This window comes from Vicugna pacos, chromosome 34 (genome assembly GCF_048564905.1).
Source record: "Vicugna pacos chromosome 34, VicPac4, whole genome shotgun sequence".
NCBI lineage: Eukaryota > Metazoa > Chordata > Mammalia > Artiodactyla > Camelidae > Vicugna > Vicugna pacos.
In genome coordinates this window covers 13,151,081-13,166,944 of record NC_133020.1, presented here as the reverse complement: position 1 = coordinate 13,166,944, position 15,864 = coordinate 13,151,081, and the positions used below count along the sequence as shown (strand labels likewise).

Below are 15,864 nucleotides of genomic sequence, written 5' to 3'. Positions count from 1 at the left end.
TATTAAAATGTTTCTAAATTTAATGCATTTTAAGAAACTCAATGACCCCCAAAACAAGAAAAATAAGAAAAACCACACCAAGATGTGTCATAACCAGTTTAGTCACAATCAATGATAAAGAGCAAACCTTAGAAGCAGCCAGGGATAAAAGACACAGCACATACAGAAGTATAAAGAGAAGAGTGTCAACAGACTTTATATCAGAAACAGTGCAAGCTAGAAGACAATGGAACAATATCTAAAAGGCATTAGAAGAAAAACTGGCAACATAGGTATCGATACATAGTGAAAGTATCTTTCAAATATGAAGGCAAATTTTCAAAACTTAAAGACTCCAGAAGACCTGTATTATGAGAAATGTTTAAAGAAATCCTTCAAGCAGGAGGAAAATGACACCAGACGGAAATACAGATGTACATAAAAGAATGAAGGGCACTAGAAATGGGAATTACATGGGTAAATGTGAGATAATTTTGTTTTATCTAAATCTTTTAGAAAATAATTATTTAAAGTAAAAAATAATAAAAAAGAAAGTATTGTGGGATCTATAACATATGTAGATGTAAAATAGTACACTGTTTAGACTCTACACAAAATGAGATCATTGAGATAGATTTAAATCTGTCATCTTGCCATTTGTTTTCAACTTGTCCCTTTTGTTTTTTGGCTCCCCTTTCCCTCTATTTTTTCTTTCTTTTCGATTACTTGACATTGATGCGTAAGAGATGGGAAACAAATAAGGTGGGCTCTATAATTGCCCTGACCTCTTGGAGAGTTTTCAGGCCATGGGACAGGAAATGGAACCTAGGCAGAACCTTATGCCCTTCCTAATTGCTGCCAATATATCTGGTGGCCACATGAATAACATCTCAGTCTGAGGGGCAAACCACTGCATTTACTACAGTATCTTCAGAAAATTAACTCTCTGATTTTCAACTTTACCATCTAATAAATATTACCAATCTTCTGCATTGTTCCAAGATCTAATGAGTTATTGCATGCAAAAGAGCTTAGAAAATTATAAAACACTCAGCATTATATTAATATGATGATGGTTTAAATTATACACCATACATTATTATGATGAATCTAACAGTTTCAGAATTGGCTGATCACTCCCATGCATGACTAATCAGCCTGTTTTCTCAGCTTTCATTGAATACCCTTTGTGAACAGAACATAGTGCCAAAGTTACAGAGAAAAAAGAAATTGCCATTATGGTGGTGCCTGCCCTCAAAGAATTTATTGTAATGTTAGACAAGCAAATGTGAGTGTGTGTGTGTGTGTGTGTGTGTGTGTGTGTGTGTGTGTGTATGTAAACTTTAGTCAAAACGGCTTTAATAGTATCATTGCACATGACTCTTGACATACATTCTTGAAGGTCTGGATACTGGCCTGAGTAGTGTGAATGGGAACTGGATGGATTTAACCATCAGTGATTTCATAAAGTATCTGAATCTTGAGCCAGATTTTGAAGGAGTAGAAAAATACTGCACCAAAGAGATAAAGGCAGTGGGCCTACCAGAAGGAATGACTGTAGAGGTGGGCATGCACCCATTCTCCCAGCGGAGAAGAACAAGGTCTGAATTGGGATTGGGAAGCCCTGGGCTCTGTTCCTAACCACCACCTATAACATTTGAAAATTCTGGAGAACACATACGAGGAAGGAATCTTTTACTGATTCCAAGGTAGAGAGAGAAAAGACAAATTATGGCTAGGTGGGTGTCTTCTAAATTTTGTTCTTCTTATGCACTTAGGCTTCTAATCAACATTAGAACATGATTAGCAGAATTTCCTATTCTGGGCTAGGTGGGCCATGATTGAAATACCTCAGCATTTTCGCAGAATAAATTAGATTCAAAAAATGAAAGTATCCAACTAGAAGTTTATTATGTAATAATCACACAACTTTACTCCCCTTCGACATTCACTTCACTGCACTTTTCATTACTTATCCATCTGGGGGCAGTAAAGAGGGGTGCAGCCAGACAAGAACACTGAATAAACAAGCAATTTGTATATGTCTATATAGTTCAGTGATGCTATTGCGAAGGAATACAAAACCAGGCACCACGCTCTGGAAAGGGACTTTCCCCCATCTCATTTGCCCCCTGGGCGCTGCTGGAAATAGCGGTTGTAGGCAGCGTTGTACCCATAGACCATGGCGTAGCGTTCGCAAAGTCTGTAGTCATCACAGGCTTCCCGGTTGAGCTCATAAGTAGGCTTGCTGCGTTCTCGGATTCTGGAAAGTGGGGGAAAAGAAAAAAAGGCTCAAATTGAGAAGCATAAAGAAAGTGGAGAAATAAGAAAAAGGAAAATACAAAAAAAAGAATAGAATACAAAAATATCATCTAGAGATCCCATTCATCCCCCAATCTGATTTGAAAAACAGGAAGGAAAGATGGATGTCGGGGAATTTTTTTTTTTTTTAATGAAAATGGAATTTTTTTCTGTCCCCTTCCCCTTCTCCCTCCCTCTCTTTCTGGGCCTTTTACAAAATAGTCTTCTAGAAATTCAGTGGTCTTCTGTACTTTGTTTTAAAATTCTTTGATTTTGGTATACAGTTAGAAATAACACATAAGATGGGAAAAAAAAAAAGCCTGATTCTCACTTCACTGGGAAAAACGACCTCCTCTGTCCAGTTTTGTCACTCACCTCTCTTGGACTTTCGCTCTCCATCTCTGCTGCGGGGATATGAAGGTATTAGCGTTCCTCCTGTTAATGAAGGGTCCTTGAAACAGAAAGTAAATAAAAGTGCAGTTTTAGAGAAAGAGTCATCGAAAGTACTTCCATGAATATTCCCGAACACAAAAATAGTTGAAGGTTCATCCATTCATGCATTTCATGTAACTAGAGATCTGCAAAAATTGAAGAGGGAGCTAAAGCAGATTTCATAGACTGCCCGATCGAAAGAAATGGACAACCCACACGTGGATCTCAGAGATTTGTTACAGGGGCCATGGTAGTTTGGACTTGTTGATTTTGCTTTTGGGCGATCACTTTGCCTTTCTTTTCTTTTCTTCTTTTTTTTTTAACTTTTTTTTATTGAGTTGTAGTCATTTTACAATGTTGTGTCAAATTCCAGTGTTGCCTTTCTTGATTTTGGTATTCTTACCCAAGTGTGTTTATCATTCCTGTGGGGAGGAATTCTCTCTGTCCTAAGGACTTGTGAAGTACAGTTTAGATCTCCAGTAAATGAACAGCTTAAGCATCATAAAAATCATGAACATTAAAGATGAGAGTGGTATGTTATTTCTCCCCATGCTCAGTCTTTGTAAGTTCAGATATGCAGCCTGTGGTCTCCCACTCGGCCTCCAATTCCGTACTTTGTCATTTGTCATTACTCCTCATTTTCCATTTGTGTGGTTGATGTGGTGCTAACTTAAAATTTCCAAATGAGATTTTATGGCTCCCAAGTATGTTGAAAGCAGTTTAAATACCATCTTACACTACTTTAAGCTTAAAAATAGCTCCTTTGACCATTGTTATTGTCATTAGATTTTTTTCAATTTACTTTAGTTTTTCAAAAGAGACCCTCTTTTCTCTCCCTACATATAATGGTAGTTATAAGTACTACCATTCTGTCTATTTAAGAATTGGGAGAGCCTCTTTAATGCATGAGATTTAAATAAAGAAGTCAAGTATTCACTTACCGATCTCATAGGATTCCAAGCTTTCATAAGATTCTGGAATTTAAAAAAAGGATTCATTTATTGTTACTTTTCGCATACCGCAATAGTCTAAATACAGGGGAAGTAGGGGAGGGAGGGAAGAGTAAATTTAGCTGTGTGGTTGTTACAAACTTCAGGCATTTAGGATTTGTGAGTTGTTTTTCTAGCTCTGTCCTTGCTGGGGTATCTCTACACTTTAGTTTTTCCGGTGTTGGAGGAGCTGGTGGACAGGGTCTTAGTTTAAATTTCCCAAGGGCTATGAAGTTCTTTAGGCTTGTGAAATAAGACAGTTTAAGCGCTGCACACAAGTCTCCAGAGAGCCTTCCTTGATTAATTTGGGGCCTGTCTGAGAGCAGGCTCAAGGAGGGGATGAAGGATCTAGACAACAGGCAAGTTTCTCCAAGACAGGCTGGGCAGACGGCTCGGCTGTGCTTTACCAAGACAGGTTTCTAAGAGGTTCTGGAAGCCTCTTAAGAACCTGTGTTAAATTGACAGCCACAGAAACCGCTGGCTCCAGCTGACATCTCACCCTGGGCACCATGCCAGTTCAGAGAAGGAATTGTGATGATGCCAAAGCAGAAGTTTTCTTTTTTCTACTGTTCTCCTGAGCGTGGCAGGTAAATCTGGTCATGACCAGCTCATGTTTGTAAGCAAGTGAACATGCTTGAAAAGTTAATAAAGGAGGTGAAGAAAACAAAGTCTCTGATACAGAAAATTTGAGTAATTTCAAGAGTAAGAATTTCAACAGACAGATGGCTCAAGAACACCTAGAATGTCCACATAGTTGAAGCATAAGACTGAATGCATCAGATTTCCTTTCATAACCTTTGAACAGACATAGGTATTTTTAATATAGAGAAACCAGGCAAAGTTTATCTTTTAACAAGAGAAAGTATGAAATTGATTTTTCTCTGAGGTTCTTTAAATGTAAAATTTTATTTTTAAATTCATTCGTTAAATTCATTCATTAAAGAAATGTCGTAAGTTTGTGAGATTGTCCTGTTTCTAAAGAGGACTACACTTAACACTTCATGTGAAAACTGATTTTCTTAAAGCTGAGTGATTCAACCAATACCCTTAACCAGCTGTTACTAAAGTCTAAATAAACATCCTTAAAAAACAAGAGCTCAAGGGCCGGGAAGTTAATATCTTCTTTCTATAACAGCAGTTTCCAGGGGTAGAGTGACATCCCATAGAAAGAACTTACCTGTTAGGTTACCTATGGGAGTCCGCATATTGAAGGTATTAAAGAGACTTGATGGAACAGGTCAGTGTCCAAAGGGCTTGGGAAATGTTAAAAGAATGATACTCTTAAGATTATAATAGAGAAAGAGGGAAGCAGAGGAGGAGGGAGAGGACAAATCCAAGTAAACTGAAGTCAGAGGCAGAAAAGGAAAAAACATAGAAATGGCAGGAGAAAGTTCTCACCATAACACAGAGCTGCCACGGCCAAGGCGGCCAGGATGGAGAGAAGGAGCAGGCTCTTCATGGTCTCTCCGGGTCCCGTGGGTCGCTCTCACCGTCTCGTGCAGCAGCAGTGGAGAGAGAGAGGCTCCTACAGGCTGTTGGAGAAAGGCTGTGGAGTTTTTATAAGAATCAGAGCAGCTGAAAGGGGAGGAACCAGTGGGAGGGGGGCCCGAGAAGGTGGGGACTAGTTGGCACTCGACTAGCACTGGGACTTTTCCCAAATATTCATTCCTTCCAGATATTATCTGCTCCGGGTGAGCAGTTTTCCCTCACTCCTGGACCTGACTGTGCTCCGACAGGATGCTACCCTGGTACAGAGGTTGTGGCCACCTTGTGTTTTGGCCAGACCTGGGCAAAAGTCCACGGAGAAGGGAGTTGCCACAAACACGTGTTTGCCTTTCTAATTCCTCCTCTGGTCTGCCTTCCTGGCCCTGACTTTGGGTCTTTCAGGTTTGGTCCATAGACAGAGCCACAGTGTTCTGTTCACTCCCCTGATGGATGGACCAGGGGTTCTGAGGCAGAAAGGACTTCACTTTCTATGCTGTTTCTAATTTAGAATTATTTTCCCAGTAGGGCTGAATTAATCAGTCGTAGACCAGTTAGGTGTCCTGCTGGTGACATACCCCTTTTGCATTTTTCCAAGTACCCGGCAGGACAGAGATGGCCAGTGACTCCTTGAGTTCTGTTTCATCAATTGGCTCCCTAGCAACTTGCCCATCCGGTTTTGTGACTTGAGTCCAAACCTGCGCCCTAATGCTTTCTCAGGCTTGGGTATCACTGATCTAAAGTGCAGCAAGAGTAAGAGCGCTCCATCTTACTTTTTCTGAAGGCATTGTCTTGATAATGAACTAATTCAATATGCTTTTAGTGAGTGGCAGATGAGAAGCAAGGGATCATGCTGGGTGCTGTGGGGAAGGTAGACAAAAAGACGTGTCCCTAAGGAGGTAAGTAAGAACTGCTTACTGTTCACTTTGCTTTTTAGCTGTTGTGTATCCTCCAATACAGATTTTCACAAGCACCCACCTCCACATCATCAGTACCAGAAGTGCTGTTTCTTTTCTTATAGGAGGAAGATCGCAATTTGGTGCCTCTGGTAAACTTGCAGGCTGAGCTCTTTTTAAAAACCTCTTGGACAATCAGAAAACCTTTTCCATCAGATGGGTCTGTTGCCTGGGTACCCAAGAGCTTCCTTCACAGACAAAGATTTGTGTCACGGAGCAGCAGATTGTAGGAGAGCTCAAGTTGCAGGACCTCTAACTTGGGCTGGAACAGCCAAAGGGCTGGGTTGGAGGTGGGTGGGAATACTGTCAATAACGCTTCATTTCAAGGAGCTGTGATGAACAACTAGATGGAACAACTCCTGCCTCATTCCTTTTTGTCTTATTGGGATGGACTTTCCCTCCCAAGCCCGACCCTGTGAAGGGTTTTTATAAACACTAAAGGGTTTCCTGTTAAAGGAAATAGCTCAGTCATAATCCCAAGGATTACTGAGTTGTGAGGGACCAATAAAATTTAGGTTTATCTCTCCAGATTTTTTCGTATTAAAAGATATATACTTTGGGATGCAATCTTAAAGAAGACCTTAGAAACAGGATAACGTATGCTCAGCCCTGATAAATTCAACCATCCCAATTTCTACTCACAAGATTGGTGGTTATCTCCCTCTTTAAGTCACAAACTGGATCTCAGTGTTGGCTTCTGTGGCCTTTTTCAGGATAAATCATCCAAATCATTATATTTGAAAAAGCCAGTTTACTACGTGGCATGGTTTGAGGGGAACAAGTTAGTTACGGGTGGTTCCTACAGCATCTAAGTGTACTCAACCTAGTCACTAACCCCCAGTCATTATGATTTGAAACAAGTTTAGTTCCAGTGTTTCACCCTAAAATGAGTAGGCTAGTCACCTCCCACCCGAACCCCATCTCCTGAATTAAAGAGGCTTCTCTCTTCTCCAGTACTTTAGCTCGGTCTTTTCCGGCCGGTTCCAGAAGTCCCCTCTTCTCCCAAGGTCAGATGGCAACTGTGCTGTCAGCCTTCTGATATCACAAGTGTTTATGTTTACATTCTCTAAATGCAAACTTGAAAATCTTAACACTTCTCTTTCCGACTTAAGCTTCACCTTTCTCTCGTTTTAAACAGTGCTCCTGCTGGGTTTCCTAAACTTTTAAGCATCACTCTTTGTTGTCTTGCTTTTTGTAAGGCTAACACTTTCTGTTGGAAACTGTCTCTCACAAGTCACTCACTTTTCCACTGTTTCCATCTATTCCTGGATTCTCCTAGGCTCAATCCCATTTATAGATGATTCCTAAAGATTATTAACATGCGTGAGAATTCAGAGCTCTTCTTTTTCTCTCCTCCCATATCACTCCTGGTTTTTGACAATTTTGTATGTGCCAACTCCAGCCATGTGTATTTTTGGAAAGGATTTGGACTAATTCAAAAGACCAAGATTGACTCATCAGAGAGAAGGGAGAGAGAAAAAAGTAGAGGTAGAAAAAAAGTGGAGGGAGAGAAATGAGAAGAGGTTTGTGGACTTGGTTTGTTGGATGGGGGAGTTTTAGGCTGAGACTGAGTTTGTAGAGAGAAAAGCTTGGAGGCAGCTGTGAGACATGAGATGTTGAAAATGAGACATGGGAAAAGACAAAGTAAGAATTGCTTTGGTTACAATTAGTATTGCTTGAGATTGCAAAACTGAGAATTTCTCAAAAATGTTGAAATTTTTTCAACTCATGTTGTCTGCTAGTTTGTATTTTCTTAATTTGGACATCTTATAAAGATTAGATCACATGAAACTTGAACTTATATTTGAATTTTAGGTCATTATGAGAAAATTCATGTAGATATTTCCCCCTAACTAAAGAGAAGTATTCATTAGCGAAGAGAATATTTGAAGACACTCCCAGAAGTGACAACAAAGATATGAGAGAGACAGTGGTATGATTGGCAGTTTTTTCAGATTGCACAGGAATTTCCTCATGCTAGATTGACAGTGTGGTATAACCCAGGCAATAGAAGCCATAGAGCAGCACAAGGTCTCTTGTGGCACCTGCCCTCAGGAGGAAAAGAGAAGCAAAGCCATGCCTTCCAGAGCCAAAAGCCGCCTCATGGTTTTAGTCATTCTTCCATCCATCCATCCATCCATCCATCAATCCGTCCATCCATCCATCTTACAAATGTATTGATCATCTACTATGTGCCAACTCTTAAGCTGGAAATTTAGTCAGGAAAAATGCAGATATGGACCCTACTCTCATGCATAGAGTGTGTTCTTAAATCACAAATTTAATCAGTGGCTCTTCTTCTTTAAAACATTTTTTTAGGCAACCAATTGACTCCAGAGAAGACTGAGTGATATGCTTCTTCATTGGACTGACCTTTTGGAGGGCACCCGGGAATATCTGTTTGCAGAATATTGCATAAAACACTGATGACAAGATCAGAATTCAGGGAGAGAATGGAGGAGGGAGAAGGTTGGTAGAGCTGCCAGGAATTACTGTGGGAAGAAGCTTCTCAGAAAATTATGTGCTAGAGCATCCACCAAAAGAGTTATCCCTTTTCTGCAGTATTTCTGTGACTAAATTAATGGTTCAGTAGTAATAAAGTTACTATAGTTCCCCACCAATCCTACATCTTCCTTTCTCTGTCCTTTCTTATCTTTTCTCTTTTTCAGACTGCTAGACATTTTGTCTTTTTGAGAAATTTTCTTGGCTCCAGTCAGATTTTTTTTTCTGCTCCATGAGATTCAGCATTAAACACAGAATGTTGGTTTTATGAGTTCATATTATTATTTTACTGGCAGCACTAAAACCCTTATTCTTGCCAGTAAAGGAAAAAGGCAAAGAAGAGAAGGGTTAGGAAGCAGCACTCCTAAAAATAAAAACAGAAATCGTTTTCTAGGACATCAAAGGGCAATGAATTGAGAGAAATCTAGCCAATATCACGGGACAGTGCCAACCTCTTAGTTCTGTGCTTTTAAGGGAAGTCCCTTGAATGGGTTCTACATCTCAGATTTATTAATGGGCATAGTTTCCCATGCATCCAATCCCTCATTCCTTTTCTTAATTTGTCTTAGCTGAACTAAGTGAAAATCAGTGTTTGTCAAACTCAAGTATGGCAGGAACAAGTAGGGAAGCCTGGACACAAACTTCTGGGGAAAGGTGAAGTCTGGATGTTAAATAAATAGAACTTCTGGTTGGGAACAACTTTAATTTTTCTATTTTTCCTTTATGGATGATTTCCTCTATACTTTTCTATTAAAAAGCTTCAATTTTTTAATATAAGAGAAGATATCAAATAAAATTATACTATTAAGCAATACTATCACACATCAAGTCTTTACTACACAGTAGGTACTATGATAATTACTTTTTATTCCTTGTGTTCTTTACTTCTCACAATAACCCTACAAGCTGAGTATGATTATTCACATGTTATGTATGAGTAAATTAAGGCTCAAAGAGGTTACATATTTAATCCAAGGTCACACAGCAACTAAGTGACAAAGATGGGATTCAAACACAGGGCTGTCTGATTTTGGAGAATATGATTTGAACCACTGATACAATCACATAATATTCCCTAATGTTCTGACACCTGCTTAAATAATTTTGTGATTGTGCCTGCAGGGATCCTTGAGTCCTCCGTTTCAGAGCTAAAGATAAAATTATACAAAAAGATACACATATTTAACAGTAATTTCTTCAATTTTCTTTGAAATAGGACAGTAAGAATTAAGAATATGCATGTTGCTATTTAATCCCAGAGAGTTCAATGACTTATAAAATCAAAGAAAGGGATGAATCTGGTACTGGAATCCAAGTCCCTCATTTCTCTATTTGATACTCTACTCACCAACTTTTCTATCCAAACTAGCTCCAACTCAAATATGCTGCTTTCTCAAACCTTTTAGCTCACTTCAGGAATCACCAAGCCTTACCCTAGTCTGTGAACACTTGTGTTTGCTGACTGTGACCAGGTTTGGTATAGGAATACAGGCTCTGCAGTGTCTACTAAGCCAATTGATACAGTTATTTAGACCCCAAGCAAAGCTGGAAATGCAGGCTAAATTTATAAGATGCTCCTTCAACTCAAAGCAAAACAAAGACCAGGTTCTGTGTCTCCTATCTTGGCTGTAGATGAAGTTGGGAAAGGCTGGCCATTTACTCATCAGACTCTGGCTGCTTCATCTGGGAGAAGCGTGAAGTTAAAGTCTGGGGAATTTCTCCGGTGGTACCACCGCCTTAGCTGGAAGGGAGGGGGCTCTTTCCGATCTGTTCTACTGTCATCCCTCACTCTGCCACATCCTTGTATTCTCCTTTCATTATCCCAACTCACCAACATAAAAATATTTCTTCTTGTAGTCAGGAAATTTACAACAGCAAGAAATGGAGCCAAGTAACTTGTAGGAACTGAAGGGAGATATTGGTGGAGGCTTGAAGATGGGTAAAATGGGATATGAAAAGGTTGAAGAGCAAGATGGAAGCAGAGCAGGAGTATGTTAAATGTTTGTAAAGATGCGAAGGGAAGGGAGAGGATGATAGCTTTGTTCACCAGGTCACAGTGCACAAGAACTTGAAGTAGTTCTAGGGAAGATAGGACAACAGCTTTAAACAACAGTAAACGATTCAAGAGAAGTAAGCATAGCAATGATATCATTAATTATTGAGACTTTAAAAATAGTTAGCAGCTCTTAAAGTTGACATGCGAAATGCCAACATGGTCTTCCCCGAACTCCTTCAGTCAGAGGTGGATATCTGGATGGACCTTATATCTAATCCAAAGGTACCTCATTGAAATGGGAATTTAAATCATTCTTAAAGTGATTTTACCTTTAGATAATTGACTGAGTAGAAGAAAGTCTGGTAGCTGAACAAATCAAATCTACCAAACTCCTTCTGTATTCCAGCCTGTGTCTTTTCCACCTGCTCTTTTATTGTTTCCTCAAACAAAACAAAAAAGAAAAAAATTGGAGTGATGGTCCCCTGTCTCTACTCCATCATGGTATTCCCTCCATATTTTTGGTAATTCCTCAGAAAAACAATCACCATTTAAGACTGGATTCTGAAGAAAGATCCTGTAGAAAGTCAATAACCCTTCTGGCTGAGGGATATGATTTTTGGAAACGACCTAAGTGTCCAGCAACAGATAGATGGATAAGGAAAGTGTGATATATATACCATGGAATATTATTATGTGACATTCAACAGGTCACTTGAGTTCCAGAGCCTCACATTTCTCAGTGACACAATTAGGGATTATAAAACTTGAGTGACAGAACTATTGGATGAATTAAATAAAACAACACACATGGAGTGCCTCCATTAAAAGCTGGCCTGTGATGCCACGGAGTAAACACACACCATGTTATTTCAAACAAGATTGGTTTAACTCTGTTGGTTTAGTGTTATTTTGGTTTTCCCCCAATAGTCAAAGAAGAGATTGTTGAGAATGACCAAAGTAGAGGTGAGAATGCAAAAAGTGGGAGTGATTGAATCAGCAAAGCCTGGTTCACTGGGAATCAAATTGGGAGCCAGAAGAACTCAATTTAGTTGTGATGCTGCCACACAAGGCCTGTGTGACTTTTGAACAAATCACTTCATTCTCTTTCTAAGCATGAGTTGGAATAGACTTCCATAATTTTGTGCTTCTAAATTACTTCATCCTTGAAATAGATAAACAAGATAGAGAAATAATTATGTAATCCAGTGCTTGAAGGAACACTGTGTCCTTAATGCTATTTTGCAGATGGTTCTTCCAGGGCTAACTGGTGTTTGGATGTCCACCCCTGGGCTTGCAAGATGCCTTGCAAAAACTCCACTCATATCACTGCCTCCCAGTAAGCGCTGTCTGCTATCATTTCCCAGTGTCGTCAGATAACTTCATCCATTCAAGCTAGATGTTGACATGCTTTGATATTCTTGGAACATAAAGGGCAATCTTTTTAGCCAGGGTTTTATCAGTGAGAGAAAAATCTCATGGCAGATATCTGAAACTCTGCAATTCCTCTCCTTTGTTTCCTCATCTAATCACTGCAAACCTTGGAAGTAGGATGAATTTTGGAAAAAGAAAACTGAAAACAGGACAGAAAGGAAAAAATTTCAAGGTTCATATTAAGGAGAGTATAGTGCAGAACACTTCCTTACTGATGAAGCTAAAAAGTGAACAGGCTGTGAAGTAAGAGATAGTTTCCACATCTGATTTCTCCCTGATAGAACTGTGATGGAAAATACTGCAGCAAAATGGAGGTTATGATGACCTGTGGAAATTTAATTCCGCCTGCCCGCTGCCATTCACTTAAACAGTCCTATAACCAGTGCTTGGTGGCATCATCCTTGACCCCGATTTCTTCCAGTGTATCAGTTTCCCTGTTTCCTGTCTTTCTCGTAATTCTAGATTATTTCTTTCCTGCCACGGTGAAATTTTGGAAGGGACTTCTATTTTATTGAAAGAATGAAAGGATTTTTTCATGGGCGTTCTTTCTCTGGCTTTTGGTTGGAGATAAATGAGTGGGAGTAAGACTGGGATCAAAAGGAAGGGAAGAGAAGCTGAAGGGAATAAGATGTAATGTCGTTTTTTGTTTTGTTTTGTTTGGGAGAGCATTAGAAGGGCAGGTGAAATGGATATGAGCTGGGGCGTGGGATTAGAAAGGATGAGAGTCCGGCGTGAACACTTGTTTGTCTTGCTCTTCCACCAGGCTGCGAGGGTTTTGAGGTTAGCCGCTGGGTCCTGTTCATCTTTCAAACCTACAACGGCTGCCCAGTGCTTGAGTTGAGCCAATATCCCCCTTCCAGCCCCGGTTCTCTGGTGACCTAGGAGACAGTGGAAAAGAGCATGGGCTTTGGAGTCGGCAGGACTGAATATGAATTGTGCTCTGCCACTTCGTGATCCCTGCCATTTCTCTAATTCTCATTTCTTTATTGAAAAAATGGGGGTGCCAATGGAAAGCAGCTTATAGAGTTGCAATGAAGATGAAATGAGATGATGCCCAGGAGCATCTAGCAAGCACAGTGCTGGCACATAGTAAATGTTCAATGAAAGTAGCTCTTTTTATTACTCCTACTAACTAAGCTATGTGACCCCGAATGAGTCATCTGCTCACTGTAGCGTGTGAGGGATGACAGTTGTTACATACATTGTTGTAAAGAGTTAATCCTTGTAAAATACCCAGTGTCGGCGATACAGTAGTTGCTCATTAAGTGTCAGTTCCCTTCCTTATGTTCCCAGCTGTCTTTCCCATTGTGTTCTGTCACATTTTCCCTGCATGTAACCAATCCTCTAGCTGAGCAACTTGTTGTAAGACGTCCCTCAGTGCTTGCCATCACAACTTGCTCACTTTGTTGTGCAATCTCTTTTTCTGCTCTGTCTATAGCAACCTTGGGCATCTTGTAAGGCTTATCTCAAATACCCCTCCTTCATGATGTACTACATAAGCTTCCCAACTGGGTTATTTCTCTGTCCTTTAAACACTCCCTAGGCATTCTGTTTTGTTTCTTTTCTAGCACATACCTTCTTCCTTTTTGAATTACAGGCATTTCTGTTCTCCGTATTTGCCACATGCCCTCTCCCCAACTACTGATGGTACAGTCACCAATCTCCTCCTCTTCCTTCACCCTAGACACATTTATCCACCAGACTTCAACTTATTATCTAGGGCACAGTCATCTTGCTGAAAGAAGAAAGAAGTCTCTTGCTGAATTCACATACTAAGTTAAATGCCTCTGGTATGTCCTCCTGGTAACCCTAGGACACCTGTTCATAAATCATACCCGATTTTATTGCAAAATACTGAAATTGTCTGTTTACATGACTGTGTCCTACACTGAATTTTAAGCTCCTCGAAGGGAAGTCAGGGCTTGTATTCTATTCATCTTTGTAGCCCTATTTCCATACACATTGTCTTACCCGTGAACTTTGTGCAGTGCTTGAAAACCATGAGAGCTCAGTGAAGTTACTCTTCACGGTCCCCCCTAGGAGTCTCCTAACACGCACTCAATATATCCCTGCCTTTTAGTTGAAGTGTAAATTTAATTCCTTGCTATACTTTGAAAAACGAAATAATTATAAGTATGCTCAAAGAAGGGAAAAATGCTATTTCACTCCTATTTTTTTCTTCCTTTGGCTTATATAGCAATCCAGCTATTAAATTAGCTGATTATCTTCTTTACGAAATAGCAAGGTTCTTGAAAAATTTCCAGATAATAATATTGTAAAATTAAATTATAGTGTAAATACATGAAAAAGTATGTGCTCTCTTCAAGGAAAATCACTACAATAGCAAGAATTCCTCTAGAAGAGTAAAACAAGACATGTCCCCTGACTGTGTGGAGGATGTAAATTTTCCCCTTATGCGTTTTTCTTTACATCTGGATTTTTTACACAGAGCGAAACTGTATATAAAAGTTGAAGGTCGTATAAGGAATCTGACTCCACGTACAGCAGCAAACGTTTACAGATTATGGATAGAAGACGTTCAATGGACAGAAAACAAGAATATATGGAAGATTGCCGAAAGGAAGAATTAGCTAAATAATTAAATTAATTACTTTTTTAAGTTAAAAATGAATGATTAATATTCATTAGTGTTTCATGTCCTTCTTTTCTTCACTTTTTCACCAAAACAAGCCTTTCATCTATGCCAAATAACTTAGAGCAGAGCACAATTTTTGTTCGAAAAGGAAAAATATGTGCCTTATCAATAAGAAAGAAAAAGTTGATTAATGAAAAAGAGACAGTAGGGCCATCCGAAAACTTCTCTTTCTCTACATGCAATTTTTTTTTTTACGCTCGCAGAACATTTGCTGAATAGCTGAAAGGAAGAAACTTTTGTGCCATTTTCCCTTTTCCCAGAAGCTGTGTTATATTTCTTGGAATGCATTGCAGTACTTTCTTCCCATCTTCAGATGACAATGACATACGAACTTTCTCACCAGGTCAGCAGCCAGAGCTGGAGGATTTGTGGGCAATGGGCATTCTGAAGCCCAAGATTCTTGGGAAGGAGAACTCAAATACAGATATTGGCTGTCCTCTATACCGTGGACTCTGAGAAAAGCAGTGCTTAAATGCTTAATATTTTGGTGCCAGAAATAAATCAAATGGATAATGATGCAAAAGTAAAATTGCTTCTGGAACAACTGGAAGTCAGTTTTAACCATAGCTAGTCTGGCAGCTTTACCCTGGATTTCTGAGCCCCACATTTTGTGTTCATATTGTGTTTTGTATCTAGACTGACCCCTGCAAAGGCCAGGCGCCGTTCATCTGGCTGGAACGCCTCCTGCATGTGCTCAAAGATAAGCGAAAAAACTGACTCACCATTCCTCTTGCCAGAGTGTTTTTCTGTTGCACAACAAGAAAGCAACAACATGGGCTGCCATGAACAGATTTGACAAGGCTGGCTTGTAGGGATGATTTCCATATGGTGTAAGATTAGAATTAATTATTCCAAACAAAGGCAGTTAAAGAACCCTCAGGCATTTTGAGTGTTCTGGAAAAAAAAAAAAAAAGATCAACAAAGGAAAAGATAATGAAACATTTCAGTGATTATCTAAGTAAATTTATACAGGCCCTGGCATATAGCCTATTATTTAAACTATCTAGGACTTACATGATACTTGAAGGAAAAAAAATTCCCACTAGATGCATGCACCAAAATTGAAAAAAAAAAGCATAAAAAAAGATAATTCTTAGTACTCTTCAAAGAGGACCAGGAATAACAGATATGCAAACAACT

General features: G+C 39.5%; 1 protein-coding gene across 1 annotated transcript; it reads right to left on the bottom strand.

Moving 5' to 3' along the window:
* Positions 1–1,865: 1,865 nt before the first annotated feature.
* On the bottom strand, positions 1,866–5,255 carry MGP (matrix Gla protein). The gene is made up of 4 exons (XM_006199891.4): positions 5,100–5,255; positions 3,654–3,686; positions 2,656–2,731; positions 1,866–2,242 (listed from the first exon to the last, which is right to left on the bottom strand). The coding sequence occupies exons 1-4, from the start codon at positions 5,158–5,160 to the stop codon at positions 2,101–2,103; spliced, it is 312 nt and encodes a 103-aa protein (XP_006199953.1). The 5' UTR covers positions 5,161–5,255; the 3' UTR covers positions 1,866–2,100.
* Positions 5,256–15,864: the final 10,609 nt, after the last annotated feature.